We start from the raw sequence: 27029 nt of genomic DNA on the forward strand, positions 1-27029 counted from the left end.
AGAAACAGCGAGCTGTGACTGATTGGATTGTTTTTGCTTTTCGTTTAAACAAAAACCAGCGAGGCGCCTGCTTTGCTTCAGATGCACATCAGCTCGTTTGATTTAAGAAAAGACTTTTTAGCATGGCGTTGACGAGTGGCTGATAATGGCTTACATTTCTGTTTACATTGTGAAGATGAAAAAATACAAATCATTCTCTCTGTTATCTCCGCAGAGTGCAGCTCGGACTGCCAGCGCTGCACAGCAGACCTCCAGACGGGCGTCGGCAGCATCTGTCTGTGGTGCAAAGCGCCAAGAATGTGGCTGCTGGGCGATCACTGTGTCTCTCACTGTCCTCTGGGTCATTATGGCTGGCATGGAGCCTGCATCAGTAAGGACTTTTTACTTCTCTGCCTTTGCACAAGAAGGTCAGAGGTCAAGCAGTAGCTTTCTTTAATGTAGGGAAATCTAATCAAAGCTTTTGTGTTTTATTCATCAATCAAACCTAACTCCTTGATCTGGGAGGGCTTGTTTCTCCATCCTCTGCTGACCTGAAAACATCAAGCAGGAGAAACACTTAAATCAAAGTAAATGTTTAAACAAACAATTGCTCTAGAAAAGAATTTCTAATTATCCCCTCATCCTCTTCAAAGCCATCCTCCGCATTGTCTCCATTATCCTTATCCTCATCATACCTGGTCATTATTATTATCGTCCTCCTGCTCCTCCTCCTCGTCCTCCTCCTCATCCTGTGGTTCAGCCGCTGAGCAGCTGTAACAGCCTCCACACTGATCTGCTGCGAATCTGCGCACGGGTTTAAATGCAGAGCGTGAACAGGAAGCCTCTGGCTTTAAGAGTAAAACCTCAGGAGTCTCATTTAGCTTAGCTGCAGGCAATAGCATACAAACACATTCATGCACACACAGTGACTACAACAGCTATATGAAGAAAGCACAAGATAGAGAAAAATAGCTCCCGTGGACACAGAACAAACCTCTCAGGTCAAACATGTGCTACACAACAGGTAGGTGGGTGGATGGGTACATTTTATTAGCTACATGTTTGCACATCTGCCTCTATCCTGGTGCTGATTCAGGCCAGATGATGAATTTTTACATCAGATTCATATTTTTCTGCCGTGGTTAGTGTGCTGAGCAGTGTGTGGTGCTGGCTGTGCAGTGTCTAAGGATGAGGAGCAGATGACTCTGAGTGACTGTGTCCTTGATAATAACGCGATACACTTATTAGATAAGTAAATATTTTTTAACTCAACAGTTTGGGTTGGAAAAGACTTTTTCCATCCTTCCCTTCTCTCAGCCGCTTACTCAGTTCAGAGTTACTGGGGGAGCTGGGCTAACACATAGAGACAGATAAGGATTCACATTGATGTTGTTGGACTGAGGGAGTACCTGGAGAGAACATGCACACTTCAAAACAAAACACAGCACCGGGCCGTCCTCAGATTTGAACTCTGGGCCTTCTTGCTGCAAGGCAACAGCTAACAGCTGAACCACTGTGCCGCCTTTTGTCGTCAAGAAACCGATGATTCAGTGTTGTGTCCATCTGTTTTTGAGAACTTCAAAGAGGGTTTATAGCTTAAAAAAACCTTTTCCATCTGAGTTTTTCTTGTATTGCAATTCTTTAACAGTCAAAACTACTAAAATGACTTTATTCTCACTACAGGGTCATGTTTAACGTTTAAGGAAGTAAACACAGAACAACAAAGGACTGCGTTTATTGTTACAGTCCATCCTTTTGGATCAGTGTCTTTCTGATATCTTCTCCAACATATCAGATTATCTTTTTTGAAAGTTCTTACAAATTTACAGGTTTGAGAAAGTCTAAATAGAAAGCCAAAAGTTTCTATTTTATTAAAAATGATTTTATTTTTTCAGTAGAAATAGAGGAATTTGAAGGCCGATTAAGCCGGGTTTTACAGTGAATGGAGAGTCTGGGGATAGTTGGACTGGAACATAAAGGCTTGAGGCTGAATGAACAGAGAAGCAAAGACTGTCGAGCTGGCAGTTGGCGGTATGGAGGGCGCATGGCAGACGGAGGAAAAGATGAAGTTTAGAAATCATAAAGGCACGCTGGATTAAAACCTTTGACATGGAGGGTTTAATTAGCAGCATAGAAATTCCATAGAACTTGGAACGAAACAATCGACAAACGTCAAGGATGTGAAGGTGATGCTGGGATAGACACAAACAAACACAAACAGCACGTCTACTTCCTGTTTTTAGAGCTGTTTACAGCCTTTTGTTGCCCGCATCCCAACATGTTCCTGCCATCAAAATCTAAGTAGCCAGTATTTTTCACAAAGTAATAAAATGGCTCATTTTAAATATTTGATATGTTTTCAATGTTAAACCACGAGTAAAATCTCAAATCATTGCATTCTGTTCTTATTTACATTTAACAGGGTCTGCCAGCTTTTTGGGAACTTAGGTTATATTTCTATGTCCCTGCATGTCCATAAAAGATGTTACATTTTTTTCCCCAGAATGCCATCCATCATGCGAGGCCTGCAGTGGGGCTGGGCCGCTCTCTTGTACTTCCTGCCTTGCCAACGGTGTTCTCTTGCCATCTGGACTCTGTGCCCCCAAATGTCCCCTTGGATACTATAACAATGGCCAAAGGATCTGCCAGGGTTAGTGAAAGCGCACACACACACACACACACACACACACACACACACACACACACACACACACACGCGCAAACAAGCTTACTGTGAATGTTAAAAATATGCCTTTGCTATGTTACTATTTTGGTTCGTTAAGGTCCTTTCCTGTTAGCTGCACTCTATGTTTGCACTGAGAAGACTGTCTGCATATATAACCGCTAATGAGTGTCTAATTAAATCATAGACTTTTACTTACCATTACAAATTTACAAACTTCTTGGACACATCAGGCAATATTAATGGTGAGATTATTTAATTAAAATGCCCCAAAAAGCACCAAAACCACAAACACAGTCAAACAAGTCTAGTTCAGAGACTCCGGTTAGTGAAGGTGAAGCTTAGCAGACACCTACAGGCTACAGACAAGGGCCACACACTGATTTTCAGCTCCAACACAAGCAACAATGTTGGATGAGTTATTAAAAATAATAATCCTGGTACGGTTGTTATAGAGAAGGATACTATCCACAGAGACCCGTAAAAATGTGTTTCTGCTGGAAACTTTTTAACGTGGAAGTTGATGGGTATTAGCTTACTGCTACTTTTTAGTTTGTCACAACTCGGAAAACAGAGCTAAATGCAGCACTCACGTACAGAAAACCAAAAAGCCAACTTGTTGTTTGCGTGAAACGAGTTCACCTACAAGTCAGGCAGATAAAATTGAACGAATTGCCTGAATTGAATTCCAGACAGAGTGGGCAGAGGGCGAAAACGGGCACAAACAAAAAGGACCATTCATGGCACAAAAGTTTAGTGAAAGTTCACAAAGACGGTGTGTCAGAAAATGAATGGTGAGTCAGTGGAATATACGCTGAAAATAATGAGTGAAGCAGAGAAGCCGGTGGGAAAGTGATGTAGGTAGTCATGAAAACAGGCCATCAACACCGAAAGAATGCTTAGACGATATTTTTACATTTTACAGACAGATCCCAGACTCAATGAACAAGTAAGTGCAGTTAGTTGGTGTTTTAATTACTCAGTACTCCTTCAGTTCTGTTTGTGTTGTGAGGGCCTCTTTAAGCTGCGAGAGGCGGGGTACATCCTGGTCAGACTGCCTCCTTATTACAGACACACAAGGTCAATTTAGAATCACTTATTTACCTCACATGCATGTGTTTAGGAGGAATTTTGGCAATCGATGCATCCGACACAGCCACATTCAGGCAGTTTATGGTGTTGGCTGGTGTTTCACATTTTCCTCACTAGTCCGTCAACCTTTTCTGTTCTCTGCAGCATGTGACAGCCAGTGCCTGACGTGCGAGACGCCCGGGGTTTGTACGTCCTGCCGTGACCCGGCCAAGGTGCTGCTGTTCGGAGAATGCCAGTACGACAGCTGCGCCCATCAGTACTACCTCAACGCCACGACCCGCACCTGCAGAGGTACGCTGCCAAGTCGCCTGACAACCTCACACAAAATGCACTGGTGCAGTGAGGCAAGGGGGATTAATAATGAGGATATGCAGTGCACCCTTTATGATATTCATAAATTGCTCTTCATCCATATTGCATGTAGTGTACTGTGCTACATTGAGTTTATAGGCTCCATCAATCAAGTAATAAACTGTAGAACCAGGTATGCAAATGCTACACATTGTGTGTGCATTTTAACTCAGTATTACATCTTCCTGTGCACAGAGACATTGATGCATGAGCCTCAGGGGATCCCGGGCCTGAGTGAATAGCTATCCCTTTTTTCACCACTGTTTATATATTTAAATACCCACTAATCAGCCTTGCTTGCATTTTTTCAGGCTGGAACTCAATAATAAGACACGTGAAAATGTGTTTTTTATCCGTTTTCCTTTTTCCGGATCAAAGAATAATGACTGCATAAGATTTAATTTCAGCCCATGACTGTTGTTACGCTGATGTACCATATGCTTTAATTCACAGTAAGTTATTTCACATAAAGCGGAAATCACCCTTTATCACTGATTCAGTCCAGTGCAGTAAGGGTTTTTCAGGTATCGGGGGCCCAAAGGAACCGGTCCCAGAGGCTGAACCAACACTGCACATGTCTGTTATGGGATTAGAAGCTAAGCTAGCTGCTCCGGGCTAAATAAACATTTTGATTCCCTCTGAGCCAGCGAGCAGCGCCTCCCACTTAGACAGGTGGTTTTTAGCCATCCAGCTCATGATGGTGTTTACCCCCCTGGTTAATCCACTGAACCTTAGATGCACCCAGAAGAGTTAAAAGCACCACGGCTATCAGCTCTCTCAAAAACCAAAACAGCTTCGAGAAACTTCGGGAGCTTTCATTTCACAGCCTCGGGGGAGCTTTCAAAGTTCTCAGAGAGAGTCTCTTACAAACCCTTAAGCACTACCAAAACCTACATTTGTTTGGCTTTATCAGTGATCTTTGTCCACTGAGAAATCCCTCATTTACATCTCAGATCCCACCGTTTGCCTCCCACTCTCCCACTATCACCTAAAAACAAAGGTAGATGCTGAAGACAGACTAAGAGATGAACTAGTTTTCATGGTGGCTGTTAAACAAAATGACGAAATTATATATATTATATATATATATATTGCCATAATATAAACAAAAAAATCAAAGATTGACCCCAAGGAAAACTTGCATGAGGAAATTAGAATATTAATTAACTTAGCATCACAGCAGGAGGTCCAAACATCCATCTCAGCTGCATGCTGTATATTTAAGGAAGGACGCTGCCACCATGTTATTAGCCACAGGTTTGTAAAGCATACTGGATCACTGTGTTGTTTTATTGAAGACTGAGGTGATTTGTGGATGAAAGGCTGGAGTTATCAGCAGACTATCAATTACTAGAACCAAAACGGAAGAAAAACGTCTTGGACCGAGCACAAAGCCGTGCTATCACTCAGATCGTTTCGTTTAAAGTGATCTGAAAGACACCAACACCACAAAGATGGTGCCAGGTCCACTTCACTGATTCACATGAACGGCACTAATGCCCAGACACCAATCGCCTCGCTGACATGTGTCCCTTTTTCAGAGTTCAGCTTGGTGTGTTCAGAAGTTTTCTGGGCTACAGTTATGGCTAATTTGTATATTTGATACGTTTTAGGAAAATGTAGCATTTCACTGTATGTGTAGTTGCTCTACAAACTGTATATCCTGCTTAGTTTCATCTTCAGGTTTAATACAAATGTAGAAGGTCATACAAGCATGAAGAGTCCCAACTGTGCTTCATTTTCGTGCCTGTATTAATTGTGCACAGGACAAACAACAGATGTGCAGGTGATGAGAGAGAAAGAAGCACAAATGGCTTTAAAATCAATCCCATAGAGAAAAAAAAGTTGATTAATCTCTTTTGGTCTCTCGCCCTCCCTCTCTTCTGTTCTGTTCTCACTATTTGCTCTCACCTCTAAAATCCCCTCACTTCTAATCCCAATGTCCCAACACACACACGCACGTACACCTCCTCCTCTCACTCCTTTTCTGCTACCGTCCATCCTGTTTGCAGAGTGTGACTGGAGCTGCAACGCCTGTAAAGGCCCCCTGAGGACTGACTGCCTGCAGTGCATGGAGGCCTACGTGTTGCAGGAGGGAGTGTGCACGCAGGGGTGCTCCTTTGGCTCCTATCGGGACGGAGACAGATGCCTCGGTCAGTCCAACAAAAAGCAGATAAATTGACCCACTTCACATGCAGTCGGTGCTATTGTAGCTGCACAAAGAGCTTCCTCTGGGCTTTTACACTGTTGTTTGTACATTTGTGTCCATTTGAAGTTGTTTTTCCTAATCGATTGCTAACACAGCCAATCTTAATAAAGCAGATAATCAGCAGCAGCTGAACTAAAAGGTTCCTTAAAAGAGCTTTTATATGTAGAAGTTGTATGAACTGGCCAAATCAACTGCATGGACTGGTGTATAGCACTTTTCTACTCTCAGCAAGCCTCATTCACTCAGTCACACACATTCATACAAGCCTAAGCAAACTGATTAATGCATGTGTGCATTAGCAGTCTGTAATACAGCTTCTGTGTGACTCCATGTTACTTTTTTCACCGGTGCTAGTAGCCAAAAAAACACATTAAGAAAATATCTGGTGATAAAATAAATAATGTCTTTAACTCAGTTACTATATCACTGTTTTTTTTTCCAAATGTTTTGCTCTCTGCGGCAGGCTGTGATGATCACTGTTTGGACTGTCGAGGTCCTGGACACTGCCAGGAATGCCAGCCTCCCTACGCCACGCTGCACGGCCAGTGTGTGCTCGAATGTGGCAGGAACTACTTCCTGGATGCATCTTCCAAAGCTTGCAAATGTAAGAATATACATCTTCTTTTTATTCTATTTCTATATGTAGTGATAGACTTTTAAAGACTGTTTCTATGAAGATCAGAGTATTAATTTAGTTTGAAAAATAAATTTATAATAGACATTTAAAACATTTAAAGTTGAAGACTTGTGTAAAAACAAAAAGAAGCATTTTTCTAATTTGAATAATATTTGAATAATTTGGATCTTTTCCTTCAGCTTGCTCGTCCGACTGCGTGCTCTGCGACGGGAACGGACTCTGCAGAGCTTGTCGTAATCAGACCTACCTCATGGAAGGATACTGCACTCCTGACTGTGGACATGGATACTACGCAGACCAGAAGACCAGGACCTGTCACGGTAATAACACGATGCCTATGTTGGTTTAAAACTGCAAACAGTTATCATTACATAGCAGAAAAGTCCTTTAATTTATTGATAGAAAGCTCCCAGACTTCAAATCTGTTAATTCTGATAAGAAGAATTGCATAAATACAGTTTAAAGACCAACAGTAGGTGAATTCTGCAGCCAAACTGGGAGGCCTGGGGGTAGGTCCAGGTCACTCTCTCTCTCTCAGCTGGGAGGTTTCTAAACTGAGCACAGCATCATGTATCAAGCACTGTACCAGTGGGAGCTTTTTTCTTATATGCAAATAAACTAAAGATGCCCACATAAATAATGCAAATGACCACAAGATATTACATAAAAGCAAATTTACATTGCTAACAGAAAAAGTGTGTGATGCTGTGGAGGAGGTTAAGCTGCAAAATGTTAATGTCCGTCCAAAAATAAAGCTTATACAGTAAAACGTGTTGTCAGTTTGAAGTTGCACAGCAACAAATGTCATGATAAAGTTTCACCAGCAGCTCGTACTTTTGTGTCGCAGTGGTGCTTTTATTGTGACACACTCGACTCAGTGAGCAGTTTTGTCATTGGCAGTCCTCAGTCACTTTGTGCAGCTCAATGCTGAACTGTGGTCAGATCGTCACTCTGACGCTAATGAGTGACCCGTCTATCACACATGGGGTGTGCTGTGTTTCAAATTTGGCAAGCAGCTTTTTAGAGAACGTGTTTTGAACTTTTTAGGCAAATTACAGCACTGATCCGTGCCGTGCTGGGCACCTGTTTTGGGTTAACAAGACCGTATCAGTGTAAAGGAATGGGGAGACAGCCATGACTGCAGTTACTGCCAGGACGTCGTGTCTTATATAAGGTTAAAAAGGTTAAATTCCCAAAGGTATGCTTCTGCTGACGGCTCAATCTCATCAGATGAGCCAGAGATGTTCATCCAACACGTGAACATATTTGGCATGTGTGGCTGTTGTAAAGGGAGAGGAGGTTATTAGCTGGGATAGGCTAAATTTAATATGATGGATGGATGGATGGAGTGTGAAAGATTTCTGCCTATCCATTGGTTAGATCACAGGTGTCGAACTCCAGGCCTCGAGGGCCGATGTCCTACAGGTTTTAGATGTTTCCTTTATCCAACACAGCTGATTTAAATGGATAAATGACCTCCTCAACAAGTCTTGAAGTTCTCCAGAAACCTGGTAATGAACTAATCATTTGATTCAGGTGTGTTGACCCAAGGTGATATCTAAAACCTGCAGGACACCGGCCCTCGAAGCCTGGAGTTCGACATCCCTGGATTAAATGGTGGACTGTACCCAACTTGATACCCCATTCTCAGCCCATCCCTCTTCCAAGCCTGACCCTACAGTTTCTGTCAACTCGATGGGGAAAAACTAAAGACATTATTAACCTTTCATACCTGAAGAAAACCCAGTTATGATTTAGTGTATTTGTGTCCAAATACCCCTCTAATACTGATCATTTAAAAAGAACAGAAAGGATAAGGATCCATTACAATGTGGCTCATACCGTCCCATTTCTTTGTTAAATGTGGACTATAAAATCCTTGCTAAACTTTTAGCGATGCGTGTGGAAGCAGTCTTGCCATCTCTAATTAACCCGGATCAAACAGGCTTTATTAAAGGGAGATGTGCCTTCTCTAACCTTAGACGTTTGTTTAATGTTCTTTACAATCCCTCAGACTCCAACAGCCCTGAGTTTGGGATCAGTTTAGATGCTGAGAAGGCTTTTGACAGGGTCGAGTGGGGATACCTACTTTGTTTTGTATAAAATCGGCTTTGGTAAAATAATCATCTCCTGGTTGAAACTTCTTTATACTTCCCCGCTTGCCGCTGTCAAAACAAATGGTACATGTTCTGACTTTTTTCCTCTGTTTAGGGGGTCTAGGCAGGGCTGTCCCATGTCGCCGTTGCTCTTTGCAATTGCAATTGAGCCCCTGGCCATATTGCTGAGATCAAACCCAGGTATCACCGGGGTTATTAGAAATGGTATAGAACAAAGGGTCTCCTTATACGCAGATGATTTGCTTCTTTATATCTCAGAACCAGCATCCTCATTTCCTTTGGTGCTCTCAATACTTGAACAGTTTAGCCTTATTTCTGGCTATAAGCTGCCTGAAAGTTAGGCAGGATTTGGACAGATGGTCTCTACTCCATCTGTCCGTAGCAGGGCGCATAAATACAATTAAAATGAATATCCTCCCAAGATTTTCTTTTCTTTTTCAGTGTGTCCCTGTATTTATCCCAATTTCCTGTTTTGTTAAATTAGACAAGATTCTCTCTGGGTTCATTTGGAACAAAAAAAACCCCTAGAATACGCAAGACATATCTTCAAAGACCGAAAAAGATGGGGGGGGGGGATGGCTTTACCAAACCTTATGTTCTATTATTGGGCATGTAATATTCGTATTCTCAGGTACTGGCTACAGGGGGAAGGCATGAATAATGCCCCGGCCTGCCTGAGTTTGGAGACTTCTTCTTGTGCCTCATCCTCTTTACCAGCCCTGATTTATGCCCAAAAGCAGCCTCCGAGTACAGGTTCTTATAATAACTCTATTGTCAAAGTTACCTTGAAAATATGGTATCAATTTCTTCATTATTTTAAGTTGACCTTTTTTTCCCTTCAGTCACCCATTTTGAAAAATCCCTCTTTTCAGCCTTCGTTAGTTGATGGTGCTTTTTATTTGTGGGCCTCCTTGGGTATCAGGTCTTTTTCTGATCTGTATATTCTGAATACATTTGCCTCCTTTGAACAGCTCTCATTGAAATTTGGCCTTCCAAAAAGTCACTTTTTTCGCTACTTACAAATCCGGAGTTTTGTTAAGGAGAAATCCTCCCAGTTCCCATCTAGACCTCCTTGTCATGACTTTGATAACCTTCTGATAACGTTCTTCCTGATACAGTTGTCTTGCCGACGCCCCAAGCGGATCTGGTAGCATTTCTCACCTTATTGGCAAGACGCAGAATATTGTTATGTTGGAAGTCCCCTTCTCCCCCATCCTGGGAAATCTGGATCAGAGACGCTTTGCATTTTAGCAAACTCGAAAAGATTAAATTCACCCTGCGTGGGTCTATGGCCAAATTTTTTAAGACCTGGCAACCCTTTTTTGACCATGTTCAGACTTTGCGGTCTCGCAACACTCCCAATTAGCCAGCTCAGACTTTATTCTATTTTATTTTATCTTATGTTTAAGTAAGATGTTTAAGTATATGGACTCTATTGTGCCTGCGCCTTATGATGGCATTTACTTACCTACTTTATACATATTTCTTTTCTCTTACAGATTTGACTTATCTCTACAACTAAGCTGACCACTCATTATGTTTGTGTTGTTTTTTTTTTGGGTTTGTGTGTTTTGTTTTTTCTGTGTCTGTGTGGGGGTGTGGGCTCTGAAACTCTCCACATCTCTCTTGTACACTCAGGAACTGCTATCTTGTACTTCAGGGTTTACTATTCGTATTATTAGATTGGACCCTTTCTTTTTGTACACCCACTGGTACTCCTATAATCATGAGGTGGGAGTGTATGTTTCATATTGTTTTATGTTCTTCAAAAAGAAAACGGCATATTGTTCAATTTGTCTTTTGTAAAAATGGATCCAGAAACTTTAATAAAAATATCTGAGGGAGAATGATAAAAAAAAAAAGAGAAATAAATAAATAAATAAATAAATAAATGCAGTATTGCTCACAACAGCTATTTTGGAAAAAAAAGAAGAAGAAAAGACCAGATACAGTGATTCCAGTTGAAGATAAAGGTCATAGCAACTGTAATATAGTATTAGTAATATATCAGAACATATTAAAGGCTTCAGTTGTATTTTTCACAAAGAAACTCACAACCAAGCAGACCAGTTATATATTTTCAGTAGGTAGCATTTGTGATCGCAATTAAATGTTTGGAACATAAAGACCATGTTAACATGAGTCAGGACCACAATTTTTTATTTCCATGTCAGTTTTTCCCGTTTTTAAAATCTTTTGGGAGTTACTATGATCGGTCCATTCACAGTTAAACCAAAGAGTCTGTGGTAATATAATAGAAGACGTTCTCCTGGTTTTCTTTTTTACCAGTTCATAAAAAAAGTATTTAAGATTGAATAAAAAAATCTCGGTTACTTTTAGCAGAGGGCCTAAACATTACAGGTGGTTGTTACTGAAAGGAAAAACCTTCCATGCATTGAAAACCAGAGGAGTGAGAACAGAAGTAAGATAAGAGATTATGCCATTGAATACGTCAGATACCGCTCGCATGAGCTTCAGTGTGCAGTAGGCAAGCTAAGCTACATAAATAGTGTTCTCTGTATGAGAGAGCGGGTGGATATATAGAAGTGTCAGCTGATGTGGACTGGCACTGAGATCAGCTGATCTGCTGAGATCCCAGCAAAACTCTTGATTTAATTTATGTTTCTCAGTCACTGACGAACGTAAATAAACTATCAATCAGACTCTATCCAGAGGTGAAAAAGGTCTATAGAACTTCATCTTATGAAGTCAAATTTGAAAACTGATAACAAATGTAAGTCTTTGCAGGTCAAATATAAAGATACTGGAAGCTAAGACTGCTAACATCTGTCTGAAATTAGAAGGTTCCTGTTGGTGACTTTTAATTGGTCCTCCTGAATAAGACTGGGGAGGCTTTGTCTGCAGAGTTGGGATGTTAAAAGAGTTTGTACTTTAATTTTTTTCCTCTTTTATCTTAAAACAACCCGCAGGCTGAAATGCCCAATGCCTTGGGGCGCAGACTGTAGTTCTTAATGAAAAGTGACAAAGCATATTTATAATTAAGAAATATATTATCACGCACTTTCTGATAAATGCGTTTTCTTGTAAAATAATGAACATTTTTAGCCTTCAGCTAATCCACACGTTAATGAAGTAAAATGGAGAAAAAATTGCTCTTTAAAAACAAAAAATTGGCAGCCCCCCCTAAAAAAAAAAAAAAGTTCAGGAACTATTGCTTTAAATTATAGACTTCTTCTCATTTGGAAGTATAATTACATGGCCCAGAGTTTGAGATTTAAGCATGCCTGCTGGCATCATTACGGGAGGTATAATGAGATTAGGGTGGCATCTCAAAAAGAGCTGATCTTTAAAAAGTTCCCCAACAAAGTCAGCACCAATTAGAGCCAACTTCTAAAATGCCACGCCAAGGCCGAGATGTCTCACTCGTGATATGTCTGCCATTTCTCCCACACACACTTTTTTCATTTTCAGTTTATAACCTCCTCTCAACCTCTACGCCGACCGACTACAACTCCATGCCAACAGATATTTAAAGAAGGCATTAAAATGTATTAATGAAGATAATTGGATGCTTTTTTAAACCAAATTATTATTGTACGCTGGTTATTAGTCCAGTTACTTTGATGGCTTTTTTCAGTAAACCATTCACAAATGTACTTTTGATGCTGTGCATGGATTAAACGACTCAGTATTTCTATTTCTGATTATTTTACCTTCCAAGTTCCCATTCTGTTATTAAAAAATACTCGTTGATAATCCAGTTTTGCTTTAATCTTGTTTTGGGGGATCCGTGATGATGAATTTCCCCACAGGTACAAGAAAGTTTGCTATTTGTTGTGTATTTCACAAGAAGGATCTAAAATGCACTGTAAGAGAATTTACTTGTGTTCCACCAGCTTGGCTTTAATGAGGTTATTGATTTGAGTTTTTCTTTTCTTGGTCCTCTCAGTGAACGCCCACACACCTGCCCTCCATGTCAACGGGTCCCTGCTGGTTCCCTTTGAAGGTTTTGCCCCGCTGCGCCCCACCCTGCTGCAGGTGAAAGACCCAGACAGTCCGTCTGAGCAGCTGATCTTTCAGCTTGTTCAGAAGCCGAGTAACGGACGGCTGGTCCTGTTCAGAGGGGAAGAAGGCGAAGAGACGGGAGGCCGAGAAATAAAGAAGGACGGCACGTTCACGTGGGCAGAGCTGAGGCACGGTCGGGTCCGATTCCAATACCAGAGAGACAAAGACAGGTCAGTAAGACGGACAAAACTTTTTCTGTATTTTGCCTGGAATTATTTTTCTCAGACATGAGTTTGACACAATACTTGGACGTATTCAGTCACAGAGCTACTATACTTATACTTGTTTAACGATAATTTATGAATTTTTGGGTGGCAGGCACTGCTTTGCCAAGGTGTGCAATTTTGTAACTCCATCCATGTACAGCAAAAATGTTACCTAACGTAATCTAACGGACTGCTTCTGCTGTTCTGGGTGTTTTTCATGATCATTCTGATTATATCTTTACTTTGTGCCTCCGCTGTCCCAAAAGTCCCACCAAGTAATAAGGATTTATTTTGGTGGAAGAGGCATTAGACAGTGACAGGACTAAGGACTAATTCACAGTGCAAAACCAGAGATAACACACACACAGGGATGATTTAGCCGACCTCGATTAAAGGACAGATCTTAGATGAAATGGTACCAAGATATTTCTTTTTTTTTGTAGTTCTTTCTGTTTTTTTCAAGCATTTTTTTTATGTGCAAAAACAATTAACTCGAAATTAAAGGTAATAAGATTTCTTAGTGAGCCTAACGTGACTTAACAACTTAACATCGGTTAGTAGAACCTGGATGTGTTGGCGTCATTGAGTGATGACCTCCAGATTCAGGTGGGTCTCAGCTGGGTGGACACTCCTCCACTTGCTGGCCTAGGTGGAGAACTTTGAGAACCTCAGGGTCTTATTCAAGGGTTGAGTGCAGTGGGAAATGCAGATTCTGTACTGGTCTGTTGTGGTGAAGAGAACTGGATGTAAAGGTGAGGTTGTCTGTCTACTGGCCGATCTACATTTCACCTGTGGCTGTGAACTGTGGGTGTGACCAAAAGAATCAGATTGTGGATACGCAGCAGACATGAGCTTCCTTTGATGACCAGAATGCCTCTTGGGTAAATCCAGGACTTACTGGAGGTGGTGTCTGGGGAGAAGGAGGTCTGTGCATGTCTCCTTAGACTCCTCAGACCTTTCTGACCTGATCACTATAACTGTTAGCTTATCCCAAACTGTGGATAAAACTATCCCTTTAAGCTCATCATCTCCTTCCTTCTCATTAATGAGTATCCTGACATTTAATTTTTCACTCCTTGTCAAAGTTTCCTGTTTGATTTATGCTGCTTCTTGGCTCCAAAGTTCATTTCTATTAACCTGAACATGGATGTGAGATGCATTACATTTACATGTTTGGGTTAATGTGGTCATATTTGCATAATCTGCATTTCTTTCTGTTTGACCCCAGTCTGAGTGCACTCCGTGCCGGGAATCACAGAGGCTGCAGAGACGTGTAGACAGCAGAAAGCAGACATTAAAGAGCGCTGACCCCTGACATCCTGAAAGGAAAACAAAGCAGCTGAAAATCAAAAGGCAGTCTTATGTTAATGGATGAGAAATGTTGCCCATTGTTCTCTGCAGCCTCCCCTCTGTCGCTGTGTTTGGGACAGATGTCCACTCACTCAGTCTGAATGGACAGAGCAGTCATATTGGTCAATCCTGACTCAGCTGGTTAGGCCTAAAATGGCAGCATGCCAGTGAATTAGCAAAATGTGATCCTCTGTACAGGTTTAAGCCATTAGATTAATGGAGACAGAAAAATGTAAAACTCCAAATGAGATTAAATCTGCCATATTTTTCAAATTATGTCAAGCAGAGGATGACGGCTGTAGACCCAGAACAGCAAGCACATGGTAACAGGTTTTAATTCCCGTAAGAGGAGATGTGTCCATCAGGAAAAAAAAAAGCAGAAACATGTGCTGCGTTCAGATGATGGTGGGAAAAAATGGACGAATGATGAATAAAAAGATTAAATGTTGATTGCTGTTACAGACAAACTCTTTTGAGCTTTCAAAATGAGTTATTTTCATTCACGAGTGCCTTTGAAAAACATGCCATGGGTCAAGACGCTGACATAAAATGAATTTTATTTCTTTGAGTGGTAGACTTTACTACTGATCAGAAGCCTTTCCACTTGTCTCAAGGCTGCATTTAAAAAAAAAATCTTTCTCTCATCTATAATGAAGTGAAGACATGTACCAGCAACAGCAACACTCTGCACAGAAAATGAGATTTACAACTTCAGCGACTATTTTTCAGAAATATATTCTGTTACTTTAATATAACTCCATACTTTACGTGTATCTGGGCTGTTTCTGTGGCTGTTTCACTGTAGAGCTGCAGTTTGGTGTGTTTTTACTGGCAGTAAAAAAGCACCTAAGCACTTGGCTTTTTCCTTTCTGTCACTAAAACAAACAACCCGCTCGGTTATTTGATCTTCAGACTCTCTGGATGTCTCCCAGCTGTAGCCCTGGGGAGTTGTGGGTAATAAGCCTTGGCTTGGAATATGGTAAGGCAGCAGTGTAGGGGGGCGCATTGATGATGATGAGTGTGTGAGCAGGTGGGCTTTTGTGTGTTTGTGATAGCTCACCTCCACTCCCACAGATAACTCACAGGTGATCAGGTCTAATGACTACACAGCATGCTACCCTCACGGGACTCATTTCCCCACTTTCCTCAGCTGCCAACTGAAGCCTGTCACATTTTTAAAGCAGTTTTTAAAGCAATTTCACAAATAAGGGATGGTGAAGTTTAGTCGCCCTACTCCAAGATTTGTCTTCATTTAAGAGTTCCCCTTTCTTCGTCTTCCTGCAGGAGCGGTGAGTTCACCTTGCGTGTTGCTGATCCCCAGCTGTTTTCCCAACCGAAAACAATTCAAGTCCGAGCCGTGTCCATGCAGGTAAGCAGACATTTCCTTCAACTCTCCTTTATTTACTGAGAAATGAACTGACTTGAAAGTGCCATTAAAAAAAGCTGTATCATAAATCTGTTCTTCAGGCTACAAATCCAGATATCTAATAAAGGTTGCTGTTTCCACGTTGCAGACCAATGTAGTGACGTTACATGGGGCACATTTGTTTCTAAATTTAGTTCAGTAGATGAATGTAGAGGTTTGTTCTATGAAATTAAAACGCTGGAAGTCTTTAGTCCTTGTTGAGAAAGTTTACCGCAGAGAGAAAAGACTCCAGTTTGAGGACTGTGGAAATGTGAGGCCTGACTTTGACTGAGCAGTGAGTTTGGAGAGATTTTGTCAATATGATGGCATTAGCGATAGCAGCTGTGCAAGGTGCATTCATGAAACTCTACAGGTTTGTTGTTTGGATTAAAATTATAGCAGGATTCAAAGATTAGTGTCGTCCAATCTGTGGGCACCTGAGTGTGGGGTATTGTTTGCAGTGATGCATATATACTTCAACAGACCACCCAAAGCACCTTTTCGAAGCCACATTCATGAACCTAAATCATTTGATTTAGCTGCATGGATTAGAGTTCTGACAGGTGGGGCGCAAGTTACCTGGCAGAAAAGTCACGGGGAACTAATGTTTAACATCGGAATCACTTTTACAAAGAAATTTGCGGCAGTTAACGATAATAACATGAGCATCCGCTGCATCCAGCTTTTCAACTACAGCCCACACACATCACCAACAACAACACGACCTAGTTCATTCTGTTTTAAGCCAGCGAGGTGGGATTGCGGATGCTGCTCAGGTACGTCCGCCTCCCCCTCAGCCACGCCGCAGACCTCACAATTTAGCAATCAGTATCTTGACAAAGGACTGAAGTTAGTAGCAAGAAATCTCTACCTCCTGAGTGACAGACGATCATTTATCTGGAGGAAAAACACATTTCTAAAGAAAGGTGTGGTCCAAAATCTCAGTGGGTCTCCTTATTACATCACATCTCTAGTTTTGAAACATAAAAACTATACTAACTTTTGTTAACGTCATACAGGACGAGTCAACTGGATACCGCCATCCTACAGGTTAGGTACATGTAGTTAGTTTAAGGCTCAGTCATATTAGAGTGAAAGTAGGACAACGGCCTCCCTGCATCGAGGAAAACGTTGGTGGTTGCAGGTCATTTTTTAGGCGGTTGGATCTGTAGCTCAGGAGGTAGAGCAGGTTTCTCGGTTGCTTCCATCAGTGTGTGAACGTTAGATAGAAATCAGTCAAGTGTAAAAAAAAGCGCTTGTCTGAATTGGTTCATTGTATAAAAGCATCTTTGAGAACTACAAGCAGTCAGTTCAGCAGAGGAGCTGCAGATGTATCTGAAACATTCAAGAAACTCACCTGTTGAAATGTTATTGTAGATTTTCTGATGCCTGTTTAAGCTTTAATAATATTATTTATATTACATGTTTATTGCATATACTGCTAAGAAATGTGAGATTTGCAGCCTCTCACTCCACGACCACTCAAACAGCAGACAGCCACATTTAATCTGATCTGTCAGCTCATATTTTAGAGTGAGCCTGTTTCTCATTTTGCTGCATCATCCCAGCTGATCTGCATTTCTCACTATTTTTGAGGCTCTCTCTCTGCGGAGTAAAGCCCCGGTGATCGGCCAATGTCAGCCTGAGAGCACGCCTCTATTGATGTCAAGCTGACCTCTGATTTTGGCACAGCTTTAGAAAATAATGAGAAACAAGGGATTAACATGCCCTCTCTGAGAACAGTTGATGGGTCAGTGTGGCAGCTGCATTACTGCGCTCGCTGTTTATGGAGAAATAGTTAAAAGAAGTTAAAATGTCTCACAAAGGTCCGTGTATGCTACGGTCTTCCAAACAAAATCCCTTTTTGTTTTTATTCTAAATATTAATGATAAAAGAATTACTCGTGCACTTGAGGACATTTTTCTTGTGTCAGACAGTTTCCTAAAACCTTAAATGAGGATTTTAAACGTTTTTTAGCGTGTCCTTGTTTGGTGTTTATCCAGCACAGCGTGACCGCTCTATTAAATCTGCCCCCAGGCAAATGAATGTTGCAGACACTGAGCTCAGGGGGCCGCTTGCAGACGGTGATTGAGTGGTGGTGCTGCATTTGAGTCTGTTTTGGTTGACTTCGCAATTACGCAATCTTCTCTGCTTTCTCATACAACGTTAGCCGAAGCAGCTGATAAGGAAAGAACAGGAATTTGTGTGTGTCTGTGTTTTGACTGGCACTCCACCAGTTTTCTACCAGTGCAAAATTAATTAATGTCTGCAGCAGATGATTATCATTTTATGATAACGATATATAATTATGTTGCTTTCTTCAGCAGTGCAAATTAGTTCTGGTTAACTTATTATCTGACTATAAGCAGGTGTAGGATGAGGCCAGATATCCTGTTCTTTGGTATAAAATTTGTGACAAGTGTTTGGAGTTGTTATAAAAGTTATTACTGTTATTAAAAAGTCATCCATTAAGTTACATATTTACCACCCTGAAGAAAGCGATTTAAAGCGTGACATGGCCTGGGTTCTTATCTGGTGTTTATTTGAAATGTTTGGTTACTCTTTCGGATATTTCTTATGTTGCCATCTGCTATCTTGTCTTCATCTTTCAAGTTTCCAAGTCCTGTCTTGTTGCCATAGTTGCTTCACCTTTTACTCTGTTTTTACTTCCTGTCTTTGTCTTCTCTCCTTTGTTATTGTCTGTCCCACCTGTGTTTTATTTAGGCTTCAGAGGTCAGATGAGATTAAGGTATCCAGAGTACCAGACTGGGTGCCACTGGTGTTAGCTCAGAACAGGAAACTGAGGCTATAGTTCACACAGGCTGACCAGAATTAGACAACAGAAGACTGGAAAAACAACACCTGATCTGATGAGTCTTGACATTCAGATGGTAGCATCAGAATTTGTTGCAAACAACATGAAAGCATGGATTCATCCTGTGATGGATCACCAGTTTAAGCTGGTGTTGGTTCTGTAATGTGTGAGGGATATTTTACTGAGAAACTTTGGGCCCCTTAATGCCACCTGACCATCATTTAAACATTTAAACACCACAGCCCACCTGAGTATTGTTTCTGACCATCTCCATCCCTTTATGACCACATCTTTTGATGGCTGCTTCCAGCAGGATAATGTCATTAAGCTCAAATGATCTCAAGTGTGTTTCTTCAACTTGAGAATGGGTTCACTGCACTTAGGTGGCATATTATCAAAAGTCTATACTGACAGCTTAGAGAAGCAGCTTTAACATTACTTTCAACAAATAATAAACATCATTAGAAATACAGTACTCAATCCCAAATAAAATGAACACGTTAAAGCAATATTATATTAATGTAACTGAAAATAACAAGTCATTTATGGATAAAACCCTTTTTATGGTGTTTCAAGCAATGATTTAAAGGATTGTTGATTAAAAGGATTGTTGCACCGTGATGCCTTTTCTTCAAACCAATGAGCCGAGAGGAAGTTCCTTAATACCTCCCTTATTCCCCCTGCTTACTACAAGCTCTATTTGACAATATTGCTACTACAAGATGTTGTTAAAGGGTCTAGAAAACAGTGATTGATTCTTCTATAGAAGCAGGATGGGGTATAATTGGAGGCTACAGCGGTACAAGCCTGACTGCTCATCACTCTTAGCTGCTGAAGATCGGGCTCTGGCTGCTGGGCCGGGTTCAGCATGCGCTCATTTTTAAATAACGTCGCTCCGTGTTCCTTGTGTTGCTTTATGTTACTCTGCCGTCTGCACAGATGCTTGAAAACAGTCCATGTCACAGCGTTAGCAGCAGTGAACGGCTGTTTCTGGCCTGGATGCAGTTTGTAACCATCGCATTCTTGTTATTTTGTGCAATAAATAAAAATGATTATTTGATTAGTAACTGTAATGTGATTACAGAATATAGCACAGTAATGCCATACACCCAACTAGGGCTAGGTCATATCATATCGTTCACGGTAATACCGGTATAATGTTCGGCAACGATAAGAAAATGAAACATCACGATAGAATATGGTTAAAACGCGCATGCACAGTGCCTTTGTTTTCATACGCACATGGCGGAAAAAGCATGGCGGCGACAGAGAATGAGAAGGGCGAAGGCGGATCGTTGAATGAAACGGATGAACCAGAATTGGTTTGTAGAAATGCTGCAACTTCACTGGTGTGGAACTGGTTTAGCTTTCGTCCCTCAGATACACAACAAAGCACTATTTTTGGTAGCGCATGCTAGCGGGCCGTCGTTATTGCCGTGTTTTTTGGTAAATACGGCGCACTTAAAATCAATCCTTTGATTTTTCTGAAAGTCGACAGAGCCCCTTATAATCCCGTGTGCCTGATGTATGAACTCTGGTTGTGTTTACTGACCTCGAAACGATTTTATGTACACGGCGCTCGAAAATCTGTCAAATGTTTTAGTACGACTTTGCTAAGCTACGAAGCCGCACCGCTTGATGGATTGTCGGAGCATTACGGCTATCGTGGGCAGGAGCCTCGCGGAGTGATACGTACTGTGCTTCAACGTAATATTACGGTATTGTGTGTGTATAACCTCTTTTTAGGCTTTGTGGATATTATACATGGTTATGCTGAGGATATGTCGGCCAGTTTCCACTGGAAATGCCTTTTGGTTAAACTGTCAGCGAGGAATTTGCATTTGCACTGTTAATTATTTATATAACTTAATGGATATATAAAAAAAACCAGCTGCTTGTTTAAGTGAAAATACATTGATGGGTTTTTTTGGGGTTTTTTGCACTAATAAAGTTGTGGAGTCGTAAAGTGTTTTGTCTAGTGTCAATTATATCGTTATCTCAAATTTTCAAATGTATATCGTGATAAATATTTTTGGTCCTATCGCCCTGCTCTACACACAACAGTGTTTGTGGCATTTACTGTTTTGAAAAGATGATGAAAAATAGACTTTATGCCCACAAAGGAGAACATTTTTGTAGGCATGTTTTCCTGATGACTACTGACTTCCCTCTCTGAAAAGCATTAGTGGACAGAGGCTGTTAATGGAGATGCATTTGAGTTTTCATTTTCCAAGAAAGACTTATCTTTGCACAGTTTCTGCAAGTATGTGCGTGGTCAGCTTTCATGCTCCCACACAGTCTCCAATATTTCTGATGTGCAGACGGCTGCCTGCTGTTTTTGTTCTGGGAGTAATTCACATACATTTCTAAGAAAGAACATTACCTCAATACGCTATTTTTTAGTATTTGAACTTCTTCAGAGAGACAGAAGGGAACATGGTGATTGCTCCTTTCAGTCCACATCAAAGCGACTCACATACACTGATGTAACTTTCAGTGTTTTTGTTGTGTGCACTACAGTTTTCTTTGAAAGAAAGTAGATCCTGTCAGTGTGGTTTCAGAACATTTCAAGCTTTGAAAGAAATCTTTCAGTGGCAGAAACAGTGAGATGTGCAGGACGGTTTTTTGATTGCGAGCATACTGAATGCATTCTCCATTTTATCTTCATCATCACAATCATAATATATTTTACACAGAGAGAGCGTTATTATGCACACATGAGAAACTATATTTAAAAGATGGACATAACAACTGTGACTTCATCATCCATTGGTTTGTGTGCTCACCACATTTAGACAAAAGAGTGCAGTGGTCAAATTGCCTGAGTGAACAAACTACAGCCATAAAATGTGTGTTTTTCTAATTAATGATAAGCAGTGTTAGGCTACTGTTACAATATTTATTGCATTACGTTTGCATGGCTTTGCAACATCGCCCGTGTAATTAACAATACAACTCTAACTTTTTATCCTCCAACATATCTGGATAAATATCGATGCCAGTAAAGAATATATACTGAAGACCTTTCTTTTACTAACATGTTTAGATGTTACAGTCAAAAATAAACCGATTCTAGTGTAGGAATGAGTACAGGTAGAAATGTGCAATCCTACAGGCCTGTTCATCTTCTTCATTAGTAAAAATCAAGCTGTAGTTGGTCGGTTGAGGTCTGCAGACACTCAGCTTGAGCACAGAGGATCCAGAGGTGATCTGTGTTCAGGGCTCTCTCGCTGATAGCGTTGATAAGCAGAAGAACGCGTGTTGCTTTGTCAGGTATATCTTTGATGTCATGTTCTCGGCGGTTTATTCTTGGTTCTGGACTGAGCACAGTTTGATTTTTATCCCTGTGTGCAATAAGTTAGAAATGCTTTTCACTCCTGCATGGTTGCTCTGTTATGTTTGTCCCTTGCTGTGCAAGTACACATAAAAGCGCACATTAGATTTTTCTCTTCAGTGAATGCTTGAGTTTGCTCACAATAATAAAACTATGAAAATGTCAGTATGACTACAAGGCAACAAAAGAAGTATTGAGCATTAAAAAATAAATGTATGTTCTACATATGATAATATCTGATGAACATGTGTCTTAATAGCCATACATTACACAGCTTTAGTTGTTATTTCTTCACCAGGATGTTGCCCTTATGATATTAAAGAAGTATCACAGCAGCAGGGAATCAATTGGGGGGTCAGGGATTATTGCGAGTGTAAAAGGCTGGGGGAAAGATACTGCAACATCTTCTGGCTGTTCTGCATCAAATGCTGAAAGAACTTGAGACTAGAGACCAACACTGAGAGCAGACCATGGGTGCGATCTTTTAGTGTGATTCCACCTGTCGATTCTTGAAGTCACATTCAGGGGCATCACCAGGTTGTGTGTTTATCGGACAGAAGTTAGCATATTCAAACACAAGCGTCTAAATAAGTGTGCAAACATTAGCATGCTTTGTTAGCAAGTTTAACAAATGCTTTGTTGTCGTAAATTGTATGAACAAACCACACAGACGCACATAATGTACAGCATAGACATAATATATGAGAATTTCACGTGTCAAGACTGGAGCACAGACTTCCAGGACAGCGTGTAAAATTTAATGCACAGCAAGCCATGACAGTTACCAGATAGATGTTGCTCCAAAAAGCACCAACAGCACAAACATGGTCCATAGATCCAGTTTAGTGACTCAGATTAGCAGAAGCTCAGCCAGAAACCCTTCCTGCTCCTGACCGTGCTTACTTTACACATTTATAACATTTAAACAGGTGAGCTGTGTGAAAAATGTCATGCAGGAGGAAACTGGCTGCATTTAATTTTTATTTCATGTTAACACCCCAAACTGTGGGCTCTGCCTCCAGTGGTCATTAGAGGAGCTGCAGCTTTTGGAATTTAAGCATTTGTTTTATTTTTGCAGCCCAGAGGCTTGCACCTATTATTCATGCATAATTTTTATTTTGTCCCATACAGAGCTGGAAAAACCAAACTACGCCGCACACTGACTCGACTATACAGCAGGGAGAACAAGACGATTTCTGCTTATGCAGCCTTCTCTGTGTCGCTAAAAGCAAAATAAAATACATTTTTAATTGAAATCCCTATCAGATCGCCAGCCAGCAGGGCCTCCGAATGTAATAGCCTCAGGAATGAAAGATCTGAGCTGCAGATAGCCTCCCTCCCCCCCTCTGACAGGAGTGGCTGCTTCTTTTGAAAAAAACTTTCTAAGAGTCCAGTATCTGCTGATGGCATTTATACTGAAGAGGTTTCTCACATACAGTGTGAATTCGGACACTTTTTTAAAAAAAATTTAAAAGTCCTTTTTGCTGTGGATGCTGCTGTGCAGCGCGCTTAGCTGTCAGTCAATACCAATAAGCCGTCTGCCTTTATTTTCTGTTGAAATTCAGTAAAAAGACCAAATATGACCGAGCCAAAACTATAGGCAATCTGTGAAACGGTCATTTTTTAATCATACGTCCAGGTAGACTGCAGTTCAGTGGTCTGTGCTGTGATGGTTTGACACATCAAAAGCACTAAAGAAAAGCTACAGATAAGGCAGGCACAGGGTGGAAATTGGCTTTGGAAATTCTTCCACTTTGTTCCCCTGAACACCATCCAGCAGGAAAAACAAAACAAATTAAGAACAAACGAGAAATAAACTCAAAAACAACCACACAAAAAGCCTCTCCCCTCTTCTTGAAGTACAGCAGAGCCCCAAGGGCCTCGTGGGTGATGACAGCTCTGCCAAAAACGAACCTCACTTCACCTGTAAGGGCAGGATGAAAGGTTAGCCCTCCCACCTCAGCGCGCCTATGTTTGCTTTCGTTTGCCTCAGGGAGGAGATTTTACCGGTTGCCTTTCATGCGTTAGCATGTCTTAGCACGATTAAAAAAATAATAGCACACACACTTACACAGCCCCCACCAGCACAAAACCTTTTGTTTCCCCTGTGAGAATTGCAGAAATGACGACACAGGATTAAGGTGTGCGCCTGAGGAATAAGGTGTCTGTCTCTTGGAGATAACTCCTCTGACGTCTAAAAATTTGTCAGCACATGGCCCCCTTGCAGGGGGCTGCAGATAACTGCGTGCTCCTCCTGTGTTTTTGTGCTTTGTTTCAGTTCTCTGTCTAGAAATTTCAACCAGGGGTCACTTTGGTTTAAAGACACACAGAGGGAGTGTGTGGGCATGACTTTCCCACAAGTCATCCTTCTCTCTGGCGCCAGCTTGTTTCATGCATTGCCCTTTGCTCAAGTTGCTGCTTGAGCAAAGGGCAAAGTTGCTGGCAAAAAGCTGGAGCTCGGCCAACCACCGGCAAACACTGCGAATTGGACACAAGCCCTGTGTCAGGCTGAGCGGCTCAGAGCTCGGTACCTGACAACGGTTTGATTTAGGGCCACAGCAGACTGGCATCTCCACAGGGACAGCCTATGCATCTCTACCTGTACCTCGTCCCTGCCAAGCTGCTCTGCTAACAAATGTTTTGTGGAGAAATTGCATTAAAATGAACTTTAGCCAAGCCTTTTTGCTTCCAGATTTTACCATCCTGGCTGTGTTGTTTTCCTTGTCACATACTTAAACACAGGAAATTAAAACATGCATCTGTGATTCCTTTTTTAAGTACAGGTTTAGGTTTATTTTCCCCCATGGAAACAGAAATGTGAGGAGTTCAGTTTCATTTTTATTACGTTTCACAACAACAGTCAGCTCTACATCCTGCAGTAATACAGAGAAAACCTCAACAGTTAGACGGCCCCCTATGAGCAAGCACTTGGAGAGAGTGGAAAGGAAAAACACCCTTTTAACAGGAAGAAACTTCCTGCAGGACCAAGTTGTGATTAAACATCTTAAGTGGGATACAAAAGATGATCGGATTTCACATTGGACCCAAACATTCCTATGGAAGAAAGAGGGAACTAACCCTCAATCACACGAGAAGTCTGTTCTATTGATTCATCCACAGAAAACAAATAAAAGAAAATTATCGTGTATTAACAAGAAAGAGCCCTTTTCTTACTTGTGATGCTTAGTTATGGGGTCGGGTGTGGTTAAGCAGAAAGAAAATAGTTCCTACTCTTCAAACAAGGTTTGTGGGGTTTTTGAGTAACCAGTCATGATTCCTGCTGGGATTCCTGCTGAGTGCAGTTCAGATGTATTTTTAAGTGCTTTGAGCTGCACAAAGCTAGTGCTGTGTATTTCCTCATAGCCAAGAGAAGGAAGAGATCTCTACAGTCAAAAATATCGAGACCAGGGTTGTACGTGTGGAACCTGAGCTAGTCCACCGAGGGTGATCTCAGGCTGTTCACCATCTGTTTATGAGTGGATTTCTCACTAAACTTAAGTAATACTTTCTGTAGTTTGGAAAAGCATGTAAGTGCATGTGGTAAAGAGTGTATATCCCCGTTGGATCAGGTGAACACTCTCCAGTCGTCCTTACTTCTTACATCTAAAGAGGAAGAACAATGGCAGGTTGTTTTGTTTTTTTTACATATGCTTTATTTTGAGGTGGAGGTTTGACATCTAGTCTAGATAGATTTTATTTTTTTAAGAAGAACGGTTCATTTTAAAAGTGTAAAGAAGAATATGGATAAAGTTATGCTCTTGTTTACAACGCGAGGCCTCCCAGTCCTGCTGGTGCTCCTAAAATGGCTTTGTTAGCAAGATGAAGCAGTTTGCCATCTGTGGTGAGGCTCCAGGTATGGCTGAGTGCAGCTTAATGAGGCGCCCAGCTTCATCTCCGCATTACCTTCATTTCTTCATTTCCCTTGGCGTCAGCACAGCCCCCGTGTCCCAGTTCTCTGGGAGAAAATACATCATGATTTGAGTGTGTTTGGGGTAAATTGCTGTATCCCCCTCTGCTATCAGCCTTTAGAAGTGTTAAAATGTATCTAAGCTGTATGTTTCCTAAATCAAATCTACCTCTGTCCTTCACAGCTGTCAGGTTATATTCAAAGCTGTTCCTCCTGTTTTTTAAAATCCTTCCCAGCCCCCGAGAGTCGTGACCTTCTCTCCTCTTACCGTGGAAGGCCGTGGCAGCCTGGCAACCATCACCAAGTCGGTCCTGCAGGTCGACGACCCTGACAACGCAGCCGATGTTCTGGTCATGGTGCTTGAGCCGCCCCGCTATGGCAGGCTGACCCGTCTCCACAGCGACCGCGCTCTCAGCCGATTCAAGCTGGAGGAGCTGTCACGGGAACAGATTCAGTACATCCACGACGGCTCGGAGGGGGCAGAGGACGGGGCGGTGCTGCAGGTCAACGACGGCCACAGCTACAAGAATATTCTGCTCAGAGTCCAAGTACACCACAAGGTAGGATGGAACGAGGGGAAGGATTAATGCTTCATGCCTGATGTTTGACATTTATATATAGATTTAAAAATATTAAATTAATAAGATTAGTCTTCATAGTTCAGCATAATTCATTCGTTTGTATATAGAAAGATAAAGGCGTGCACATAGCCAGCATGACAGCACCCATGGGATGAAGCCTCTTTGTGACCCCCTATTAAAAACAGACATCAGGAGCTTGGCTGAGAAACCAGTGGGCACTGCATGCTGGTCACACCCTAAAGTATGCTCTGCTGTGTTCTTGTTTGGTTTTTTTTGCTGTAATTTATGAAATAAAATTTAAAAAGTTTAGCTATTACAATACCACGCTTAACTTCAC

At 41.4% G+C, this 27029-nt stretch overlaps 1 protein-coding gene across 1 annotated transcript in view; it reads left to right on the forward strand.

The window, feature by feature from the left end:
• The window catches only part of fras1 (Fraser extracellular matrix complex subunit 1), a 198592-nt gene that overhangs the window by 85386 nt on the left and 86177 nt on the right, over positions 1 to 27029 (forward strand). The window contains 9 exon segments of the mRNA XM_040003499.1: positions 215 to 370; positions 2483 to 2629; positions 3899 to 4045; positions 6118 to 6258; positions 6778 to 6918; positions 7131 to 7271; positions 12979 to 13264; positions 15935 to 16019; positions 26348 to 26671. Coding sequence (XP_039859433.1) covers positions 215 to 370; positions 2483 to 2629; positions 3899 to 4045; positions 6118 to 6258; positions 6778 to 6918; positions 7131 to 7271; positions 12979 to 13264; positions 15935 to 16019; positions 26348 to 26671 — 1568 coding nt within the window.

The sequence above is a fragment of the Simochromis diagramma genome, unplaced genomic scaffold (genome assembly GCF_900408965.1).
Source record: "Simochromis diagramma unplaced genomic scaffold, fSimDia1.1 OVJJ01000583.1, whole genome shotgun sequence".
Taxonomy (NCBI): Eukaryota; Metazoa; Chordata; class Actinopteri; order Cichliformes; family Cichlidae; genus Simochromis; species Simochromis diagramma.